This window comes from Anoplophora glabripennis, unplaced genomic scaffold (genome assembly GCF_000390285.2).
Source record: "Anoplophora glabripennis isolate ALB-LARVAE unplaced genomic scaffold, Agla_2.0 scaffold134, whole genome shotgun sequence".
Lineage (NCBI taxonomy): Eukaryota > Metazoa > Arthropoda > Insecta > Coleoptera > Cerambycidae > Anoplophora > Anoplophora glabripennis.
Window position 1 is genome coordinate 515,612 of NW_019416384.1, and position 24,327 is coordinate 539,938.

General features: G+C 39.7%; 1 protein-coding gene across 1 annotated transcript in view; it reads right to left on the reverse strand.

Annotated features, from left to right (window-relative positions):
* LOC108903817 (disintegrin and metalloproteinase domain-containing protein 10) overlaps positions 1-24,327 on the reverse strand; it is a 162,618-nt gene that overhangs the window by 38,506 nt on the left and 99,785 nt on the right. The window contains exons 4-5 of the mRNA XM_018706119.1: positions 6,229-6,417; positions 3,328-3,762 (exon numbers count right to left, since the gene is read on the reverse strand). Coding sequence (XP_018561635.1) covers positions 3,328-3,762; positions 6,229-6,417 — 624 coding nt within the window. The remainder of the gene's footprint in view (positions 1-3,327; positions 3,763-6,228; positions 6,418-24,327) is intronic.

Genomic DNA, 24,327 nt, shown 5'->3' on the forward strand with positions numbered 1-24,327 from the left:
GTTATTATAAGCCCCTCTACCATTTCCATTTATAAAAGCCCAGGAACAATTTTTTTTTTCCCCTCTAAATGAGTTATTTTGATCGGTCTACTATCGGAAAAATTACATTCACAAAAGTTGTTTGGGTCATTGGGGACACCACCATCTCGTGACCTTGGATTTGACCTTCTCCAAGGTTATTTCAAGGTCAACAAAATGACCTTCAAGAAGAAATCCAAGGTGCGTGGTGACCCAAACAATTTTCATAGAGGTAATTTTTCCTATATCTGCCTATCCTAACCAGGCACCAACCTGACAAATTCTAGAGGGGAATTTGACCTTCAAAGGTCACTTGAAAATTACAAAATAACTCCACTAAGCCTCCAAACGTAAAATTATCGCTCTTTTAGAACCGGGAGACAAAAATTGTACTACCATAAAAAAACAAAAGTTGACCTTCAAATAACCTTGAACAAAAGCTTACTTCGTCAAACGAAAAAATTTTATGATAAAGACACGAGCAAATATGATTATTGAGTCGCCCTCCATGTATACTCATTCAAATGAAACAAAGCAGATAGAACTGAGGGACCCGAGCAATAAGTGACGCACCCGCCGAAAGCGAAGGCTAACGAATCGTTCTTGCAAATCGTCCGTACAAGATCACGTTTCGCGGGCCCTCCTCGCCGCCTTCGAAATAACCAGGAGCGAACGCCGTCGGCGCCGAGGGCCTACTTGATGAATCGTGTGACATCCGAAAATTAAACGGCTCGCGATAAATTTCCACGTTTAATCTTGTACTATAAGAGGCGATCCGACTTTTTTATTTAATACGGGATTTCATCATCTCGCGTTAGGTTCACGGAGAGCCTTTAGCGACCCAGAGAGCTAACTGCGAAGTTTTTAATTATCCCCAGATGGTGCTAACCTGGTTAGCGAAAGGTGTCCCGAGACTTCCGGAATTAATCTTGAAGGGAACACGGGTAGGCTGCATCGTTATTGGAGTTGCACAATTTTAGCGATATTTTGTAACCGATTTTTAAAGAACAAAAAAACAGTGAGTAAAAAACTTAAAAAATAACTAAGGAATTACGAGTAGTGTAAAAATGAGAATTTTAAGAGCATGAGAGAATTAAAATCACGTATCACAGAGTCTAAATGATTGAAAAGCTGTAAAAAAAATTTAAAATTATTGTATCCAGATCCCTATCAGTACTAAAATAGTCAGTTTTTCCAAAGTTCTATTTAATATCCAATTTGTTGACTTCGCTGAACACCAGTGGCGGATCTTAACTTCCATACTGCGGGGGGGGGGGGGGGAGAGAGTGACCGCAAAAATCGCCCGATTTTTCACAATTCACAGAGAACAAAAGAAAATAGATAAAAATATGTTTTTAGTCTCAAATTACTCGGCGTAAAAAATTAAGATGAGCATAGTTTTTAGTTTTTTGAAAATTTTCAAATTCGCCCCTATTTAGGGGTTGAAAAGATGCTCAAAATGAAAAATTGAATATTACCAATAAATATAAAAACTATTAGCATGTGAATTTTTCTATCGAATGATTCTTGATACAAAGAAAGATTTATTCTCATGACTGAAATAAGCATGTCGAGTTAGAAAATTTACCCTTAAGCGCGCTCAGGGGGTGGAATCATCCCCAAAAGTAGAGAATATCAGAAATAATTGTAAAAATTCCAAAAAAATATATTAATATAATTCACATGCTAAGAGTTGTTATATCAATTGGTAATATTCAAATTCTTCATTTTTGGCATTTTTTCGAGGGGGGATTTTTAAAATTTTCAAAATACTAAAAACTACGCTCATTTCAGTTTTTTACGACAAGTAATTTGCGACCAAAAATATATTTTTATCTATTTTTTTTAAATTATATGCGAATTGTGAGAAAACGGGCGAAAATCGCAGGTTTTTTGCGGTCACTCTTTAGGTACAAAGTATTGAAAAAAAAAATTAAATATAATTGGACAGTTTTATTTTAAGTTCTATTGAAATATGGGGAAAATGTGTTTAATATTTTTTTATAGCCTGCTTTTGTCCGAAATAAACTTTTTTCGCCCTCTATAGGCGACATTCGTGCAATAAAGTGCCTGGCAAATTTTAGCAAGTCGCTTCCACCGTAGGAGCCATTTGAATGGCATAGTGGAAGTCAGCGCGATAGATGGAGCCTTTGTGCTTCGCGTACTATGTACCTCTTGTCAGGAGTTTACGACTTTATAACAGCTGGATCGTTCATCGGTTGTCCTACCTATGACACACTTATGAGGACTAATAAGTCCGAAACCGGTCTGTGCCTGGTGGGACCAGCTGATGAACGATCCTAGCTGTCGCGAATGTAATTCAATGCCGGTAGGGGCAAATGTTTTTTTTTTCGCGGCACTGACGACTTAAACTTTTCAATTATTATTTTTCCACTAAACTTTTGTATTTCTCGCACCATTGATTTTTCAATAGACAGCATTACTGTCCGTCTGTTTTTGCAATCAATTTAAACTTTTGCAATCTTTAAAAAAAAACAGAAGTAACAAAATTTTACACCATATTTGAACAAAATAAGTTTAATAAGAAAAAAAAGTCGTGAATAGCTACTATTTAGCTACAGTCGGGCTAAATAGAGCCCAAACTTCATAATAAATGTGCACTATTCCCACTCTGTCTCGCACTGCTGCCACGACCACCGTTGTAAACACTTCAGAGATGTCCTGCCACCTTAGAAGCTTTCGAGGTTCGACTCCCAAGAGAAATAGAAAACGCACGTCCTACCGTAACAATTTACCCAATTATGTTAAGAACAAGAACAATAAAAAAGTTTTTCCTGATATTCAAGAAACTTAATTAAAATTGCATTTTATGACAGCTTCCGAAAGGGAATATTTAATGAACCGGGCGCAGGTAAACCTCTTTACAGTTAATTAGGGTAGACCATTTGTTAGCGAAACCCCGTTCCCGAAGAGGATTTTCCCTCTCGGCGTTCTCACGACGTCGGGCAATCACGGCGGGCGCGTCGCCTAATACGAGGCGCGGAACAAATGTTATTTACTCGAGCGATCGGGCAGCGAACGAACCCCGGATCCCGGCGCGCCGTGAAAGCATATCCGTGTAGTTGCAAATCTCCAATCAACCGGCACAATTGTCTCCCTGCGCTACGTAAATATTTTATCTCATCTAACGGCGAGGCGGTTCGAACAGAACCTCGAATTAAATGGGCTATCCGGACTCATTTACCGGAAACCCACGGCTCCCGGCGACCCCTGCTCCGACTCGACGCTAGTCCCGATATGGCTAATTTGACGGAAAGGATTTTACATCAGAATATTCGTCACACTCACCGGTATTCTTGTAGATGGCGTTGACCCTCTGCACGTGCCTCGTCATAACCTCGATGCAGGCCTCCTCCGTGCCGTATTTCGAGAAGAACTGATGGTCGGCCTGCAGGTAGAGCATACAGGTGGTCTTCTTGGGGTCCACCGTCGCCCTTTTATTCACGTTGCGGAATATCAGCCCGGAAATATCGACGTTCGTCTTGTTGGAGACGATATAGTCGACCTCCTCGTCGATGGGCTGGCCCAGGTCGAAGATCGGCGTGAAGGACCTCGTCCTGTTGGGGAACACGAAGTTGGGGGGTTCGTCGTAAGGCAACTTGGCTTCGGCTTGGAGGAGCCACCGTTTGATGCGGTCGTGAGGCGACGACCACGACGACAGTGGCTTTTCCGCGCTATCTATGGAGTTCTTGAGGTGTAGGCGATGGGAGGCACATGGTAAACCTTCGAAGATACAAAAATCGTGATAAATTTACAAAAATAAGTTAGTACAGACGGTATCTGTTTCAAAAAGCCATATTTGGGTGAATCGTATATCCACGGAGATTTTTGGCTTTTTGGCCTTCAAATATCACTAGCAATGAAAATTTTTCTATGCGCATAAAAAAAACGGGGGCTTAACTTTTAGAGGAACAATATGTTAAAAAAAAAATCGAAAAATGTCACATTTTTCTTCCTATTTAATTATGTATCTTTTCAAGAGTTGATTTTAGGCGAAAGAAGGAAAAAAAATGTGTGTAATTATTTTTTTTACAAAACATGACTAGTTACAAATCGAATGAATCATGATTATCATGGTAAAAATTGAAAAAATCGCAAAAATGGGGTTAAAAACCAATACTTTTTAGGAAATTTCTTTGGGGTATTTAAATTGGGGATTGGACCTTTATACTTGGCTCAAGAAAACTTCATGTTATGTAGAATCTTCAGACCAAATTTCATCAAAATCGGTTCGACAGATTTTGCATAATAATTTTGCAATCCAGATTTTGAAAAAAAAAATTGCAAATTTTCAAAATTTTGCACAACAAAAACCAAGGCCCTTAGATACTTGAAAATTTAATCACATGTAGAAGGGCTCTCAAGCTTTCAAACTTTTTTTGAAAAATTCGAATCCGTCAATTAGGAGAGCTCTGGCGCTTGTTTAAACATTGGTCAAATTTTTGTACTTATAAACAATTAGAATAACTTTGTGAATATTCAACCAAACCAAATTTTTTAAAGCAGGTTTTAAAAGTTCTTGGAACGACGCTTCTTAAAAAAAAAACAGATCGATTGATCAATTAGTTACGTAGTTATAGCCGATCAAAGCTAACCGTCATTTACACTAAATGTACTGGGATATCCGGGCTAATTTTTCGAAAAATACCTTTGGTATTCCAAGTACTTACCAGGTCTAAGATTACAATACTTTTCTTCATTGCCAACCTACTTTAAAAAGTGTTTAAAGTTATTTATGCAAGTGAGAAATTCAAGAAAATCGTACGGGTGGTGGTGGTGGGGGAAGCAGAGAGCGCGGCCGCTTCGGCCTGCTCGAAATTGAATCGGCGAATTCAAAATAGCGATGCGCTTAAAAATTTTTAATTTCTCACCTTCTAGAGGTCCAATTTTGATGATTTTTTTTTAAATTTTAGCGTATTTTCAAATGCCTATCGTTAATAATTATTGATCTTTCAACAGTCCGATAATTATTTATCTTCTGACTTCCTTTACTTATCAACTTTATTTTTCTATTGTATCAAAGGTAAGTGCATAAACTTATATAGGTACTGTTTATCAAAGATCAAAAACAAATTTATTTAAATATTCTGAAATGTTTAAACAACAATTATATTCAAAATATGACGAAAATTAGTAATATAATGAGTTAATTTCTCATTTGCTTATATTTTAAACAATAAATAATATTTGAATTATACTTTAATCACAAAAAAAATTAATATTAAAAAAAGAATCTTTCTTTCATTTCTATATATTATTTCGTATTCGAAAAATACGACCTTGAAAAAATAGATACACGTATATACCATTAGGAAAAGAATCTCTACAACCTGTATATAGTGTTATTTTTTTAAAACCTGACATAGGCAAACTTTTTTATTTGAAGTAATAGACTAGTACTTCCAAATGCAAAGTTGTAGGAAATAACTTGATTAAGAAAAATTTACAAATAATTTTTTTCCGGTGTTTCCATTAATAAAGATATCGTTTTGGTAGCTACTGCAGAAATCTGGCAACACCGGAAAGAATTATTAATTCCCTAAAAAGTATTGTTTTTAACCCCATTTTTGCGATTTTTTCGATTTTTACAATAATAATCATGATTCATTCGATTTGTAACTAGTCATGTTTTGTAAAAAATTTAATTACAAAAATTTTTTTCCTCTTCCATTTTCGCCAAAAATCAACTCTTGAAAAGATACATAATTAAATAAGAAGAAAAATATGACATTTTTGGAATTTTTTAACATATTGTGCCGTAAAAAGTTAAGCCCACGTTTTTTTTATACGCATAGAAAAATTTTCATTTCTAGTGATATTTGAAAGCCAAAAATCTCCGTGGATATACGATTCAACTAAACCAAAACAGATACCGCCTAGTCTAAGTGGCAATGAGTTTCAAATAACTCCGACCAGAATCAAAACCCTTGAAAATTCGAATTTGTTGGTCCGAATTGAAGAAAAAGTAGTGTATGTAATTTAAAAAGCAATTCATTTTTTTTCTGATCAAGATTTTACCTGTATTACCTGTGTTATTTAGGTATCACGAAAAAAAGTTAAAAAAAATAAATTTGATACTCCGTATCTCTATTAAAAAACATTTTAGGCTATCCAGGATTTCGCGGACGAAATGTGATCGATACGCCGGTCCGGAAGCAATAAATACCCAAAGCCCTTCATCATACCAACCTTTCCGTGGATCCTGGACGTCCGAGGCCTTGTAGACGATCGAGTGGAAGGTGGGTGGGTCTTTCATTTCCAGAGGGCTCAAGTAACGGCTGACGGGCTCCACGTGGTAGTCGTCCAGAGGGGTGGAGACGGTGCCTTCGAACAAGCCGTCGGAGGTGACGACGCCGTGTACCGAGGCTGTGTCGTCATCTGAAACGAAGAATAAAAAGAATTAGCAGGTTTTTTTTTTTAAAGAGTATGAAATAAAAAAGCACATCAGCAAGCTTAAGCGTCATTTAACATTTTTTTTATTGGAAAGGCGAAACACGTGTGCGCTCTTATCGACAAACGTTTTTAATATCCTTATAAACCTTGTCGTATTCCACCCTTCGAGCGAGCTCCAGGATTTCAGAACACCCCGTATATTCATAGAAGTCATAATCTTGTACCTACGGATATGCCGGAGACCGCTGAATTGAAAAGGAGGCGAAACAATCATATTCACCTACCTTTCCAATTCAAACCAAAAACCCGCCACGGTTGTGAAATCAATCGCCGTCGGCCGGGCAGAATGAAAAAGCCTCTATAGGAGTCTTGAGACATCGATCCTCACGGCGATAGCGCTCCCAGAGCGTTAAAGACCAATTTCACCGACCTTTCCAGTGTCACCCGCATCGCGACCGATCTCGCCTGGGTCTGCCATCCCGGCGCGCAGTGACCACTGCCGCTGCTCTCGCAACCTGCAGTCGAACCCCGGGACGCTTCACGATGACATTTGGAAATGGCCATTAGAAATTTCACCACCCTTTTGAATTGGTCAAGGACGCTATCGCCAATAACTCCAAAAGTTATTGAGCGATCGGTGTCAAAATTTAATGCAGCACTCCTCAAGTCGCTAGCATTATCTTACTAAATTTTCGTCCGAATCGGATGAGCCAAAACGCCGTTATACGGGGAAACGCGGATTTCACGTTTTCCGCGTTTTCAGCCGTTCCGCTCATTCGATCTCGGCCGAACCCTCCAACCACACTAGAGTATCGCTAGGTGGTTGTCATATCCAAATTCGAACCGAATCGCCCGACTACTAACGGCCAGCTAAGCCATAATAGGTTTTCACGCCTTTAGAGCTGCCGCCGAAAGTATCCGCGCGATCTCGGTCGAACCCTCCAACCACGGCACTATGTCATGCCGTGTATCAACAGACAAAATTTCAAATGAATCCATCAAGAAATAAGACCTCCGTAAGCCCTTTTACGAAGACGGGGAAAATTTCACCGATGTTTCCAATTTCCCCGTCTTTGGGCCGAAAGGACCGTCTTCCGAAGGTTCCACCGCTCTGGCGGTTGGATGCGATGCTCGGCAGCCTAAGCCGAGACCGCGGGTAGAGTTTTTCCCAAACCGGGAAAAAACTCCAAAATCCCCGACGCCGACATCGACTATCCGGAGAGGCCAGAGGGGAACGAGTCCCGGCGTTGATGGGGACGATGGATGATTTTGGTTCGAGATTTTGGCGGACAATTCAAGGCCCGGTCCGCCAAAAGTATGGAAATCCCACAAAAGTGATCGAACGTCTACTTTTGACGTTTACAGTACTTCAGTGGGAGTACATGAGACGGAAAGCGATACAGAGCGAATTGTAACAAATCTTATTCATGGTAAATAACTTGTATATGTTAATTGTGAATCTTTGTTGTTTATTAATTTTATTCAATATATACTTTTAACATATCTTCCACGGTTTGATTGAAAAAACCCTGTCATCAAGCTCAAGAACTTTGGAGCTCAAGCTCACAGGCTCGCTTCACGAGGCTTCCGTCGAGGCTGCCATTCCTCGACGTGATATTGATAGTGCTTTGCAACCACTACTCGCTTAACGAGACAACCACCCGAGGTAGCCTAGCCTGAGGTGAAGACCCTGTTCGATAGCCCCCTGCATCGAAACAGCGGTAAACTCCAGGATCCACTTGCGACCTGCGAAACCGTCCGAGACTGACCACCTCCGACGAAGATCCTGTGCGATAGCCATTCGCATCGACACAGCGATACTTCAGGCTCCTCCAGAGACCTGCATACCGTCCGAGGCTTGCGACCCTCCGACGAAGACTTTGATTCCGACTGTGCCGGCTCCATCGAGAGACCCGCACCTCGGTACAAAGTACACACATAGGCTCCTACGAGACCTACAATTCAGACTCCATTGAGATCTGCAAATCCGAGGCAATCTTCCTCGTCAAACTTCTAGGCGGTCACTCGTCGAGGCAACCTTCCTCGTCAAACCCCTACGAGGCATTTACTTTGTGACCCACGGGCACAAAGCAATAGTACGCACGTTATTGTGGCGGCGTACTTCCAAATTTAGTAAAGAAGTTATCCTTACTTCTAGGGCTCCCTCGAGAGACCCACATTTAATAGTAGAGTCAGTGCTTACTACAAGACGTCTACAAGACTTTCGGAGCAAAAGAGCTTGCTCCGACATTGTCGTACGGGGAAGATGAACCCCTGCGACGCGACTACGAAATCCAGTGCTACGAGGATTGGTGCCCTCGAAGGTAATACTACGAATAATAAATTAGATCGTGTGAGTATGATCAAGACTGAGCTGGACGAGACCTCGTCCCAAATCGGAGAGACCAGCGGTCACACGAACTGCCCTCACACCTGTTTGCCGGCGAAAGATCTCTCGACATTCGGGGTGAAAGAGGAAATGGCCTCTTCTGCCAACGCTATATCGATGCTCCGCGAAGAGTCTGAGGGACCGAAGATGGTGGCTCGCGGAAGTACGCGGCACGGCGCAGCCACAGCGCCGTACGCGTTGAGGTCCGCTGCTACGCGAGTTACTGGCACCATCTCGACCACCCCTCACGACGCACTCGCGGATCCGAGTAGCAACCAAGAGTTACCACGAAGTGGGTCACCCACAGATACTCGGGACGAGGTTCAACCTACGTACCAACTGGTAGGGTCCGGGGAATCCCATGAGTCCAACCACGGTTCACGGTCTGGCCCCGATAGCGGCCTACCTCCGAGGTCGGGTGTTTCGGAACGTGAGCTAGCCGTCGGTGACGACGCTACAGTTCATTCAGCTTTTTTACGAAGTGGTATCCAGCGGGAGCAATGCGCATCGCGTTCGGGTGCCATAGTAAGCGAAAACCCCTTAGCCGACTACGTCATAGGTGACGAAGCCGGCCTTTTTTATCAAAACAATACTTGTACGTCGCCCGTCCATTCTCATGATTTCCCCCGAACATACGATCATCGCCTAAGTGGTCCATATCAAGAAAGTCTAACCCGACACGACGCTCAACGCGGAGCTCGACCTTCTTCGTCGAGATCTCCCCCGCGAGCTCGTGTCCTAGACACCACGTCTGTAGGTCATATCCACCACAGATTCCAATCGTCAGAGAATATAGTGCGACCGGGCGTCGATAGCGACGATCCCCGTGAACTCCGTGCGTTCCTGCCGCGGAACCCGGTCAAGGGAACTAACATCCCAGATCACAGGTTGCGACATGGTTTCCAACGTGGAGCTCGATTAGAACTCCCGATGCCTCCACTGAGGACCCATGCCGACCAAACACAACATTCAGATCATACTTCACGACATGGCGCTCGACGTGGGGCTCGAAGTCCTGCTTCGACGTCTTCGCGGCGAGCCCATGTTACAAATTCCCCGCACAATTCTCAAATATTAGGCACAAACGGTCATATATCGCGACATGGCGCCCAGCGTGGAGCTCGATTAGAACTCCCGAGGTCTCCACCAAGGGCCCATGCCGTCGTGGCCGATACAAACGATCATATTCCTCGACATGGCGCCCAACGTGGGGCTCGATTCGAACTTCCGATGTCTCCACCGAGGGCCCATGTCAATATGGCCGATACAAACGATCATGCTTCACGACAACCTTATTTAATTCGCTTAGATTGGGAGGATTCTCGGATTTTTACACCGCACTCGTGAAATAAATACAACGTGCCACTTTGTCGGTAAAGTGCTTCAGACGGGACGTCTCCCTTCATATTTATTTAACAGTAAACACGAACCGAAGTAAGTCTCAGTTCATAATTCAACGTTTCGTCCAGAAGTTCGCGTTCCAAGTTTCCACCCCGCCTCGTCGCCAGGAGTATTTTGTTCTAGCCTCGACGGGAACTTTCGGGGGAGAAGGATATCAATAATTTGATATATCACCCGGAGTTTAATAAAAGTAACTGTCGGCTTAAGTTTCAGGAATTGCCCGCCGCCGCCCGGGTCCCGGGAATATTACGGAGTGCTGCTTTTTAATAATGAAGGGGCGTGGGTGGAAAGGCGATTTATATATATTTTTTTTATCTCCCCTGATAAATTGGGAATTTTTCGGGGTCGCGAGAGAGTGGCAAGTTTTAAGCGGCTTAATACATTCTTTTTAATTCGTAATTTCGGATGATGGGGTCCCCGAAACATCGGGAAAGTTTGGAGATTGTGTTTCGCTTTGTTCTTCCTGTTAAACCGTTTGTTAGAAGTTAGAAGGAAAAATTATCAAAATTTCCAAGTTGATGTTCAAAAGTTCTCTATTCCGCACGAATTGAATCAGATCACATTTGCGAAGAAGCGACGTCGTCACGTTTTCAGCACGGGTAGTACGCACCATCCGAACAAACGCGTGATTAACAACGAACGACGAGCCCCCGCCTGTTCGGCAAACAACGAATTAGCGTAAGCCCCAAGGCTCGTAATTAATAATTGAACGGGATTTGATCGTTTAATACGATTCCGATTCCAGATTGATTCGTCTCGCTGTCTGCCCGACAGGGGGTTTTATTAATTTTCCGACGCTCGTGTGTGCGCATCGATCGCAAAGCCTGATTGTCCACGTTAAATTCCCGTCGCAACAAAATTTACTTTTTAGTTCTTATAACAATGTCGTATAAGCAGCGTTGAGGTTCACAAATCGCTCCCCTTTCGAAATTCACCACCAGTCACAGGTGTAGGAAGAAAACCCTCCGGTCAGAAATTTTCACCACCCCCATCCGGCATCGAATCCTGTGAAATTCTCGGAGTCACCGGACGCTGCGTTCGGTGGTCAACTGCCAAAACTACTGTGTCTGGCACTACTAAACTCATCAAACCAAATATATGTAGTTACTATATTATGTTATAGCCCTGTATACTGGTACATTGGCAATAATCAAGAGTAATGTCGATACTACACACGTTACATGTCTAGTTAACGATGATATACGAGAGACAGAAATATAAAGTGTTTTATTAACACGAACGGTGGTGACATGGCTTGTTTTTTTTTCTGACAGTGGACGATATTTTATCGAGGCAAAACAAATTTCAACTAGTGTGGAACGTCGCATTGAAAGCTACATTACCGATACTGTTTGAAAGAGAAAATGATGAATGATTGTTCCCTGCATTAATACAAGCGAGGCCTCTCAATTTTTTTCTGGTTCCGAAAATATTTCTCTATGCATATTTATAACAGTGACATTAGCCTTATAGCCGTTTTTATATTTTATTCATCTATTATCAACAAACATAATGTATATGTCGACGGTTTTTTTTTAATATTCGGATTCTTTTAAAAACATGTTTCAAGACTGTAGACGATGGTTTATCAAGTCAAAATAAATAAAAGTAATTCAATAAGATCCTAATAATAAGCATACAAATTTGCGAACAAACTTTTAATTTCACGGACTATACAGGGTGTATCTAAATAACACCGAAAAAATTCAAGGGGCGATTCTCCAATGAAAATTAATAGGGGTCTTTGGTATAAATTTTTTTGAAAAAACCCTCCCCTGAAAACTTACGCCCCTCCTAAAATTACAAAAAAAAATTGTTTTTCTTTTTTATCTTCCACGTACATCAAGCTAAAGAAACCAAACTTGGTGAACATTATCTGTCAATAAAACTACACTTTTTGAATTTTTTTCAACCCTGAACTATTTTTGTAAGGGGTTGAAATAATCAACCCCTATGACATTTTTTCTTATAATTTTTTTTTCGATAAAATTTTTTCCTTTTAAAAAATATGTCTAAAAAACCCCATTCATTTACTAACTTTTTGATCTCTTCAAGTTTCTTCGAAAAGTTAAGGATTTATGACAAAAAAAAAAAAATGTATTGTAATGTATTTTTAAAAAGATGAGCTGTTTAACGCGAGTGTATTTTGCCGAAAGATCTAGTGGCCTGTTCTTTACAATGGAATCCGTAGAAACAAATGTCAATGTCATTTATTGTTACTGTTTCTTACTATTTCACAAGTTTCATGATTTTGTGTAGAAAATATTAGTTAATAAACCGAAAATATGGTTAACTATTCGAATTTAGAAATGGCAGATATGCATTTTACATATGGGTATGCTAACGGTAATGCATTGGAAGCGCAAAGACTTTATGCTGAACAGTACCCAGAGCGTAGATTACCCCACCATACTACGTTCACAAATATTCACCAACGCTTGCGGGAACTTGGAAAATTTGAAAAGAGAAGTCATGACTGTGGCCGTAGCCGAGAAGTTAGAACTGAAGCTGTCGATGAAGCCGTACTTAATTTAATTGAGGAATCCCCAGAAACTAGTACCAGGAAAATAGCTCGTGTCCTAAATGTAAGCCATTCGGTAGTTTTTAGAATTTTAAAAGAACAACAGTTATATCCCTATCATCTCCAACGGGTGCAGTCGTTACTGATTCGAGATTTTTTACCACGTGTGGTTTTTTGTCAATGGCTTATTAATATGATCGGCCAAGCGCCGCAGTTCTTAAGAAATATTTTATTTACTGACGAGGCGAATTTCTCAAGAGACTGTATTAGAAATTTTCGTAACAATCATATTTGGGCTGAGGAAAATCCTCATGACTTTTTTGAAGGAAATCATCAGTATCAATTTTCATTAAATGTGTGGCTCGGAATTATCGACGATCATTTAATTGGTCCCTATTTTCTTCCACGACGATTAGATGGTGACTCATATTGTCATCTTCTCGAAGAATTACCTATTATTCTTGAAGAAGTTCCCATTCAAATTAGGCAACGTTTATGGTTTATGCACGACGGTGCACCAGCCCACTTTAGTATACGTGCAAGACGTCACTTGGATGAGGTGTATGCCAATCGATGGATAGGTCGAGGAGGATATGTAAATTGGCCAGCCCGCTCCCCTGACCTTAATCCTTTGGATTTTTGCATATGGGGATATCTGAAATCTTTGATCTACTCAAGGCCAGTTGAAGATATCAATGATTTGCGAAACCGCATTGTAGCAGGGTGTGAAACGATAAAAAATTCACCAGGAATATTTGAACGCATACGCAATTCTATGAGAACAAGAGTAGATGCTTGTATTGAAGCTGAAGGCAATCATTTTCAACATTTTTTGTAGATTGTATTGTCAATATCCGACAGATTTTTATTTTTTGTTACTGTTATAACATTATTCATCATTTGTTCACTTTTAGTCTAAGTTCCAAACTTCTTAGCCTAGTAGAATCATAGGTCAACTATTTGGTTGAGTGTTTTTTAATAAAATGTTATTTAATATGACAATAAATGACATTGACATTTGTTTCTACGGATTCCATTGTAAAGAACAGGCCACTAGATCTTTCGGCAAAATACACTCGCGTTAAACAGCTCATCTTTTTAAAAATACATTACAATACATTTATTTTTTTTTGTCATAAATCCTTAACTTTTCGAAGAAACTTGAAGAGATCAAAAAGTTAGTAAATGAATGGGGTTTTTTAGACATATTTTTTAAAAGGAAAAAATTTTATCGAAAAAAAAATTATAAGAAAAAATGTCATAGGGGTTGATTATTTCAACCCCTTACAAAAATAGTTCAGGGTTGAAAAAAATTCAAAAAGTGTAGTTTTATTGACAGATAATGTTCACCAAGTTTGGTTTCTTTAGCTTGATGTACGTGGAAGATAAAAAAGAAAAACAATTTTTTTTTGTAATTTTAGGAGGGGCGTAACTTTTCAGGGAAGGGTTTTTTCAAAAAATTTTATACCAAAGACAAGGGGTCTTTGGCATAAAATTAATTAATTTTCATCGGAGAATCGCCCCTTGAATTTTTTCGGTGTTATTTAGATACACCCTGTATAAGACAAAATATTAGTATTTTACTGACAAGAAACTGCCGAAAAATAGTAAATATCTCATATAAGTGATAGATTTGCCCCGCAACCGCTTCTGTATGTTCAGAATTTTACCGACAAGCATCGATGTTCCTGAAATTTCGTGCAATGTCAGTAAAATTCGATTACTACAATTAATTTCCCATAGCCCGTGCCTAAGGACGAGCTTGGTAAATGTTATTACCTATAAAGGCCCTGTCCGGCCAGCATATAGTTTGTAACGTAATTATTATGGCCAGGATGGACGACATTACTGGCCAGACGATGCAGATCCTGACGACAATGGTATTACAGTGTTATTGTTGGAAATTCGCAAGGAAATTTCCGTAGTATTTCTGTTATATATGCAGTACTTACGATTAAAAAATGACGAAAATAACTTGAAATAAATACAGTTCCGCCTCAGCAGACGTGGTTGTGGTACACGTCTAAACAGCGCGAACTATAAAGCAATGATATAATTTTACGCGATATATGCATTAGCATTAAGTGGTACAGATTGCTTCGGTCTGGAGCGGAGAGAAACCCAACTTATTCAACTCCTCGAGTACTTAATAAATTCTCCCCCTACCGGCAAGTCGCAACTTGTAAATTATGTGTTATTAGAAGTTCGTTACAATGGCAACAGTCTATGAAGTTCGCTCGGGCGGAAGGCCTTCAAACCGTTTTACTGTGTCGTCAGCTACTAATTTCATTACGATTCTGATGCTCTGTAATTCCTGCAAGACTCGATATTTTATTGTTCGCGATTAACGAGCGAGAGATTGAAATGATACTTCCAAGTTCGGTATAATTCACACAGTTTGTTGGTAAAAAATAGTTCTGGCGATTTGCGCAACACGAAACATTCTCGGATGCGACGAAAAACCATTTTCACCGACCTTTTGAATCTCCCGATGGGTGACGACAACAGCCACAGCTCATCCTTCGAGTTGACAATGTTGTAGGCTACGTGAGCACAACACCCCCAATTCAGAAAATATTTACTGAATGTTCTTGCAGGTTATTTGGAAGTCAAATTCTTTTTTCTTTGAAAAACTTTTAAGTAAAATTATAACATAATGCATAAACATATTCTTGGAACAGTTTATTTAACCCACTTCCATTTTTGTCTTTCTGTACCCAATTAAAGAAAAAAATTCATCGACAACGACATATCCTCAAATGTATATTACAAATAAAAACACAAACATGTCCGGGAGATGTAAGGTCGACTGAACGTAATTTTTTAGTACAAAAAAAGCATCATCGAACATTTCTCCCCTTCGGGCGTTCAACGCGGGTTCGTCGCTATGTACATGAAGCACGTACATTTTCCATTTGGACAAAATTAATTAAAACTGGATCGGATTAGGCCGTCGATGACGTGACGAGCTTCGCTGGACCGGCTAAAAATTCCTGGCGCTCGGACTTCGTTCCAGTGATTAAATAATTAATACAGCCTTTCCCCAACTTGACAAATCCCAATTACAACTACAACCGCTATTGTTCTCAATTGGCTCACTCTGTATACCGTATTAGCCTTGAGTGCGGCATAAACTGGATTTACTGCAGTTAACAAGTTTCATAGTTGAATTTTTTACATCACCCGAGCTCCTCCAGCACTATTAACCCGAGCTAAACCTCTCCCAAGCCGACGACAAAACTCTATTTCACACCCACTTCAATTCGGAACTGGGTTAGTTGCACATTTAATTTTAATGCGGCAGTTAACAGGAAAAAGTCGCCTCCGCATAACACTGCAAATATTTGTGGAGCTCCGTTAAGGGGCGTCGCGCGAAGGTAAACTTGGACCTCGAGGGTTCCTGGGGGTGCATTATCTCGGGATGTTAAAGTACCAACTTGTCCTAGACATTTGAAATATTTAACGAGACGGTAAAGGTTACAGCCGTTGGAGGCAGTAAAAGATCTGTCGCGCATGAGGCTACACTTAACCAAATAAACGAAGAAAAAATATCCCATTTACGAAGGTCACGAGACATCTCCGCCTGCGACCGTCGCGACGGCAGCAGCTGCGATAATGAAGCGCTGACCTCCGTCGCATGTCACAACCTCAAATTACGTGTGTGTCTGCAGCGACGTGATTAGTGGCACTTCTTCGACTATTATGTATGGCGTTATTACGAATTTTGACGGCAGGAGCCCGCGGCGCCACGACCCCACACATATCTAGAGCGTCGCGGGCGAAAACCGCACGAGACAAATGACAGTCTGGGAATTTATGGTAACGAATTCCGGACGCGGAAATATGAGAACGCCGACCACAGCTCGGGGGACGTGGCGTAAGTTTGCCAAAGCCGCTAATTTAGAGTTTATTAATATGCGGTAAGAGGGACGAGGGTCTAAAAACTCCCTTTTTTACGTAATTGCAAGAGTTTGCAACCTTTTATTCTATATTTTTAGCGGCTAGAACTAAAAATTAGACATTTTAAATTTTCACTCAACTTTCCAATCGAGATAGAAGTAGACACTCGTGTGGGAGGGGACCCAAACTACCTTACATAAGAAGCAGCAAGGGCAGCGCGCAGAATAACATTTTCGACTATGTTTCGAAAATTTCCGCCGAAGTTCTTTAAGAAGCTTCCGGCTGTCGGCAAACACCAGAGCCCAGCAAACGACATCGCCGAAGGCCTATGCTGTCGGAAGCGCAAACTTCGCCGAAAAATGCGAAACTCAAACTGGGAACCGTATATCCATCACGCGTTCCAGATGGCTACAATCCAAAGGTGGATAAAATCCAGAAAGACCAATTGTTCAAACCTAAGGCGGACCATCAATGAATGTGATTGAACGTCGACCCTGATACCTTGCCAATAATTGTGTAACCTGGTGCGATTCAAAATTTATAATTCCCTTATATTCAATCAACTACGAATCAAATACTCATTTATTGTAAATAAATATTTTTCAGTAAATCTGAAGCTTTTACAAACCAAAAGTTTGTTAAAAATATTCTTGCTCTCAACGTTAAATATTGTAAAAATTTCATTTGTACCGTCGAATTGCATAAGGAAACATAAATACACACTCTCGCGCTAAAAATTTCCGTAATATCGGCGGTAAAATTGGTCTGGCCCCAAGTGGAAAACCTCCCCGAGAATAACCGTAGTCGTTTCTGTATAAAATATCGTCCTTAGGACCTAATATCCTCGGAAGCTTCAAGTCCCCCCTAGAAAGATGTTAAGTATGAGGAAGTACATATATTGTGGGGGCAGGTTAGACGTTATTTAATAATAAAAAAAAAACTTATGTAAACCTTCGGATCTTTTAACGCAGTCTGAGAGTTGGGTGCCCTAAAAAGGTCGGACTGCGAGGGCCTGGAAGGGTTTCCGATTTATGGCGGACGGTCGACCCTCGTCCTGCTCGATGTTAACTCTAGATTATTAAATAATTCATTTCCTCGATAATCCGGGTTTAGTTAATCATTCCCGAACGCTCGAGTTTTTCCATTTGGGGATGAAATCGTCTGTTTTCGGGTCCTTTGAATTAATACGTGTTTTGCATTAATAAATATCCCGTGTATATAGGTACAGGGTGTCCTTGAAAAGGATGGACAACGCTTGACCACAAGTTCCTTGGATGAAAACAAGACTAGCCTAACTTACATATATACAAAAGTGCACGCCTACTGAGACATAGCCTTTTAAATATAGAACAGATAACCTTGTTTTTTTTTCAAATTATTTGAAAACTGTTTTTCTTAGAAACTTCAAATGTGGTACACATATTTTTTTATATAAGGGCAATGTAAATATAGAATTTGGTTAGAATACATACACAGGATGTTCTCTTTCTAGTGCCTGTGCGCCACTGGCTATCAAGTAACTTTTTTGTATGTACGCCAATGACGACTGAATTTATATTTTAAAAAATAAGCACTATTTTAGAAGATTTTTTGTCTCTTACAAAATTTTGATATCGTTTATGGATTCCGAGTAAAATTGGCATTTTTTACACAGTAATTAATATAAAATCCGTTTAAGATAAATAGAACATTCTAGTACGAGGTGCCATATAACAGAGAAACAAATTCATAACAATAATTAAAAGGTTCTGTGTCAAGCTAGCTGTGATTTAATTTTAGCTTACTTAGTTTTTTATTGCAATTTATACTTTTGCTGAACAAACTGATATGTTAGTAGTTTTGGGTGATGGTGAAGGAAATTGTTGTGCTACTGTTCGAACATATGCTGAGTTTTCCTAATCGAAGAATTACAAATCACAACTTTTAACTGTAACATTAAATCCTGGATAATGTACGGCCGGAACTATTCAGCTGGAGGAACAAATTTTGGAAAGGGTCGAATAAATTCCTCAAGTAAATAAAAGGCGTTTAGCGGCAGAGGTTGGCTTTCAAAAAGCTCCTTTAATAGAGTATTAAAAGACCAGTTATTACAGGTTACAGGTATTACAGGGTACAGGTAGGTATTACAGGTTATCAAAGGTCTAACGGGTGGATAGGTAGAGGAAATAATGCCCCTTTAAAATGGCCACCTCGATCCCCGGACCTAAACCCATGTAATTATTTCATTTGGGGAACGTTGAGGACCACAGTTTAAAATAACTTTTCAGTAAATACAGAAAACGAATATGGTAAAGAATACAACATGAAATTAATGTTATGATAGGTAATGCACAATTATTGGAATGTGGTTACAAATATCAGTTTATTTAAAATGTTAATGTTGACTTTCTTACATTATTAGTTGATATTGTTTATTTAAAATATTAGTGTTGATTTTTATTTTATTGATTGATAATACTAATACCAAAAATGTGTAGTTATTTTTTTTAATGTGACGTTTTTTTATTATTATTCCCTGCTTTGAGTTTGCAGTTATAAATAATTTTTTACAAATCGGAATATTTGCCTATATTTAATGTATAAAAAATGCGAATTTAAATCGAAATCCATAAACGATATCGAAATTTTGTAAGAGCAAAAAAATCTTCTAAAATAATACTTATCTTTAAAAATATAAATTCTGTCGTCATTGGCATACACACAACAAAGTTACGGGATAGCTAGTGGCGCACAGGCACTAGAAATAGAACATCCTGTATATGTATTCCCTCCAAATTCTATATTTACCTTGCCCTTATATAAAAAAATAAGTGTACCAAATTCGAAGTTTCTAAGAAAAATAGTTTTCAAATTATTTGAAAAAAAATAGGTTATCTGTTCTATATTTAGAAGGCTATATCTCAGTAGGCGTGCACTTTTGTATATAGGTAAATTAGGCTAAATAGTCTTATTTTCATCCAAGGAACCTGTGGTCAAACGTTGTCCATCCTTTTCAGGGATTCCTTGTATATAAAACCATAAAAGTTTTTCCGTTTGGTACAGAAACAATAAATGTACGAAACAACCTGTTGGAATTCATAGAGCTTCCAAAAGATGTGGTTGAATCTTTGACTGCGGAAGTAAAGAGTCGAAGATTTTCTTAAATAAAGAAGGCGATGATTCATTAGTGTACTTTTCATGGTTTGCTGAATGAATTGAAACCTAACATTTAAAAATCCGAGGTGTGGAGGTTATTCTCTTTTCGAAACTGAATTTGAGTTTGTCCGTAAACACTCTTATCTTTCGACAGCTAAATATACGAACTCTTTTTTCAGTTTGTGACCAAGATACAAATAACCTTCTCGTTATTTAAATTCCTGTACGCCAAAAGAAAATATCTCTTCCAGTTATTATGGTTGTCCTTTCGCGCAAAAAAAACTCCGCCGTTATCGGTCCCGACCGACGCGCGCGCGAGCCGTCAGAAGCACACGCGGGCCCCCATCCCCCCAGCAGCCGTAAAACGTTTCTATTTCGCACAGCGGCATATGAAAACGTTTATTTCGCAACTTCCCCACTTTCACACTAGGCTGCTCCTATATCAACCGTCAGTTAAGCTTCCTTTAGAGATTTTCCGCTCGGAGTTCCATTGATGTCACTCTTTCACCACGGAACACACTGAATAATAAGGTTATTCCTACAGGACATTGTGGCGGCGGTAAAAAGGCCCCGATGGGGAGCATGAACGGCGATTGTGCGATAATACGCGTTCGAACACGTCGGAAGTCGCGTTGGATGCCCGGTGAATGGAATTGTGGAATTGGAAGTTTATTTTATGTGCGGAACAATGGGACGACGTCGTGTATAGAGGCTGATGAAATTATCTGTAACTTGTGGCATTTCATTGTACGTCATAATCGTAAAGGTATCCGGATCACAAATTTACTCTTTTATCATGCGCTTAAAGAATGAAATAAACATAGAAAAATCTGGAATAACTTCCCAATATATTAAAAACCTTGCAAACATTTCAAATTTTGTATGAACTAAATGTTTTTTCAGTCATGCAAAGCGTAGAGAAACTTTTCAAAATTCAAACGTTTATATTCAAAACAGTTGAAACGTCAACATACGAAAGTCTTCTCATTCCAAGCTATATCAACTACTTCGAAGTCTTAACAAAGCTCTGCGCGTGTTGGGGTGTCGCGAAGGCATCCCGGCGATCCCCGATATGACTAAGGGGGGATTATCGCCGCTGCATCCCCCGACGGAACCCTACCGGGAATCCCAGACATCCCTCTCGGGACATACGAGTCCATCGATTTGTCCCGATTGCTATTTTTCAAAACGTTTTAGTTAAATGGGAATTCCGGGGAGGTTTATTCACGCCGGAAAAACTTCGAGAAATTCGCGATAGCGGCGCCGCGTTTTGTGTGTGTTTTGGCGAGGGGTTGTTGATCGATACGAGTTATTTGTTGTGCCACAAACAACATCCGGTTTGGTACGAGTTCTCGCTGTTCGACTAAATGAACGAAATGTAACTATGTTCGATGTGCTAACCAATTCAACTATGTCCAACAATCATTTTTTTAAATTCTAAAACATTGTATGGTAACATAGATTAACTAACTGTCTTTGTGGAGAAGCTGGATCAATTATAAGGACAATATAAGTGAAAAAACTAGAAATAGGTTAGGCATAGATTCAGTGCTAGCGCAAAATACAAGAAAAACTTGTATTTGATCAGGAAAGAGAGGCAAATCCTTTAATTTAATCATTTGGTTAAACGTCTGCTCGAAACGAAAAGGTAAAGGAAACATTTGCTTAATTCTGGAAGCGTATACCTCTAGCTCTTATTTCGTATTCCCGACGGGCACAAGTACATCATATTTTTTAGCGGTCGCTTTGAATTTTTAGCTTTGTATGCATTTTCCGGCCCGCTGACAAATGGGCCCTACTTTGCCAAGACGGCGTGCACGACAAAGGCAGCCAGGAGTTCAATAAATATGAATAACTTCCGTCTTTAACATGGCCCTAAGATTTACGGCTCTTTGAACGATGCTACTAAAAAACGGCACCGCGATATTTCTTCGTGATTGTATAATTTTCCTATAATTACAAATTATTTGTAGGTAATTGTATGAATTTATTCCGAATTTCAAAGGAGATTCATTGTTTGCGTTGTTTTAATGACTACGAACCTGACAATCTGTGTTGAGCGTCTATTCTAGCGAAACTAACATTCCATCTCAATATTTGTCCTTCCCAAAACCTTAAAATTTATTGTAGCTAGCGCGTGAAAGCTTGTTTCATAGTATCAAACGCGACACTTCCTTATCGCCCAGAAAGCTGTTACCCAAGTCTTTTACCGCCTCTGCCCAATTTAACGGGAAATAAAAATCTATTTTACAGCTGGCAAATGTATCACGAGATTTATGCCTGGAACCTTTCGCGTCAGGCTCGCCAACAAACTTATTTCCTCTGCGGAGTAAAAAAATGCAATTTATCGGTTCCCAGTTTAAGCGTTATTTTTTCGGAAACTAGCAAAATGTTTAATTTTCTTCAAATTTCGAATCAAACTCATAAATCCTCCTAGAGGATGTGGGAAGGAAATTTGCTACTCAAACACTTCCGATTCCAAGTCGCGGACCTTCTGTTTGACTTTCGGAGGCAAACATCCAACGGCGGTCGAGTTCGACGGCAAGTTTGGCCCCCGGGTGCAATGAGACTTCTCTTGCGTGTTCTCTACAGCAGGAGTGTTGCACACTTACACCCGAAATCCCAACGATTTATGCGGCGGCCTACCGGGACTCTTGGTTTGCATGCGCGTCTTATTCAAAGTTCTGTGTCGCGCTGGAGAGTCTATTAATCATTTGATGGAATGGCTAGCAGTTATGCTCCTAGGTTTAGTTAATATTTCGCATAATAAATACCGTTTATTTACTGTCTGCACAAATTTAAAAATTTTCGAAGTATTTGCAGGTATTTTGTTGAATTATCCAAGGTATTTACACAGACATAGATTTACTTGTTCCTACACGCGACAAACTATAATTTCTTCTCATAGAAGCGAAAACTAACCCTGTAACAGCGACGAGAGGAGTAAATCTGGCGACCTTAGCCCCTTAATCCGCCTTAAAATCCTAGCGCCAGTTTAGCGCGTCTGGCGATAAAGGGTTTTAGCCGACTCGCGTTGCCGTTATTAGGCTAGGTTAATCGATTTGATTCCAGACGACGCTGATTAATGTGGTGAAAACAATTTATCGACTCGCGTGCGTCTCTCTGGCTTAAAATCGTACCTAATGAGTGGCCTTGATAATTCGTCGCCGCCAAAGGGAGACTCCACCACAGATTCGAATTTGTCAGTAATTGGTTCGTACTTGTAGAACACATGAAAGCTAAAAATTCATTCACCGGTAAATTAAGCTTATCTCTGACTTTTGTGAATTCTACGAATTATATATACCTCTGTGTTTGTATTAGAAAGCTGTATATTTTTACTTTTATAATAAATAAGTCAAGTCAGCATTCCCTCTCTCGTTTTACCTTGTGGATTGCTACTTAAAATAGTTCTTTTAGTCTATATACTGATAAAACGAATTAGATTAAACACAAGAATTAAATAAACTAAAGATTATCTTGTATTCTTTCCCGCTCATCCTCAAAGATACAGCGAAATCTCCAAAGAACTCGACGACGAGTTCATTTCCACGAAACCGCCCTTGACTTATACCCTCCGATATATTTTAATTTTCTCCACCTATCGCCGCCCCTAATGAAACCGACTGAGATATTGGGATTGATCCCTCTCATCCGCGGTAATCGAAAAAGACGTCGAGGAAATGGCATTTACAGCACTACGGACGTTTCGGTCTCTCGAGTCTAGCAGTTCGGACCTAATGGACCCATTAGCCGAATAAATCCGCGGTCCGACGCCGTGGAAGCCGCCCCCATGCTTTCCCAAATTGGCGTTCCGTTCGCCGGCCTGACGGACCGCTTCTCCGTCGTCGGCGAAATCGTCTTAATTAAGAAATTAGTGTTAAGAGGGACAGGTAAAATAAAACTACAACTCTTGTTGTTGTAAGCGGTATACGCGCAATTGAAATTGAAATATTGTTTGACAAAGAAAATATATCACGTTTCAGGCGTATTCAAAACATTGGTAAATTTTCAAATCGGGATTACATTTGTCGTATGAAGACTGCGAGCAATTTCAAATATCGTCTTGGGTACGACTGAAATACACTGACCTAAATATAAGTATTAAAAATATTTCCAATATCCAAATTCTTAGTATACCGAACCTATCCAAATTTCTAACCAGTACTAAAATTGTCAATAATATTTGATACTTTTTTCAAGGTCCTATTCAAAATCGAATTTGTTGACTTCGCTCAACACCCAACACCCATCTGATAAGTAACAAGTAAATTAGAACCTGTCCTATCAATAAAAAATGTGACGCGATAGTCAAAATGGAAAAAAAGTACGGGTTTCTTATTTTGTGATGTGAAAAAAAAAACCGTTTCGGATCCCCAGAGTCAAACTGCGGTTATAAAGACCTGTTTTAAAACAATAATGTGTATTATTTATGCTTTATCCTGTAGAATATATTTTATCGAGATCCCATGTAATGGACGAGAATATTTTTTCTACATTTTATGCTGCTGTATAGTAAAAGGTAATTAACTACATAAATAATTGCAAA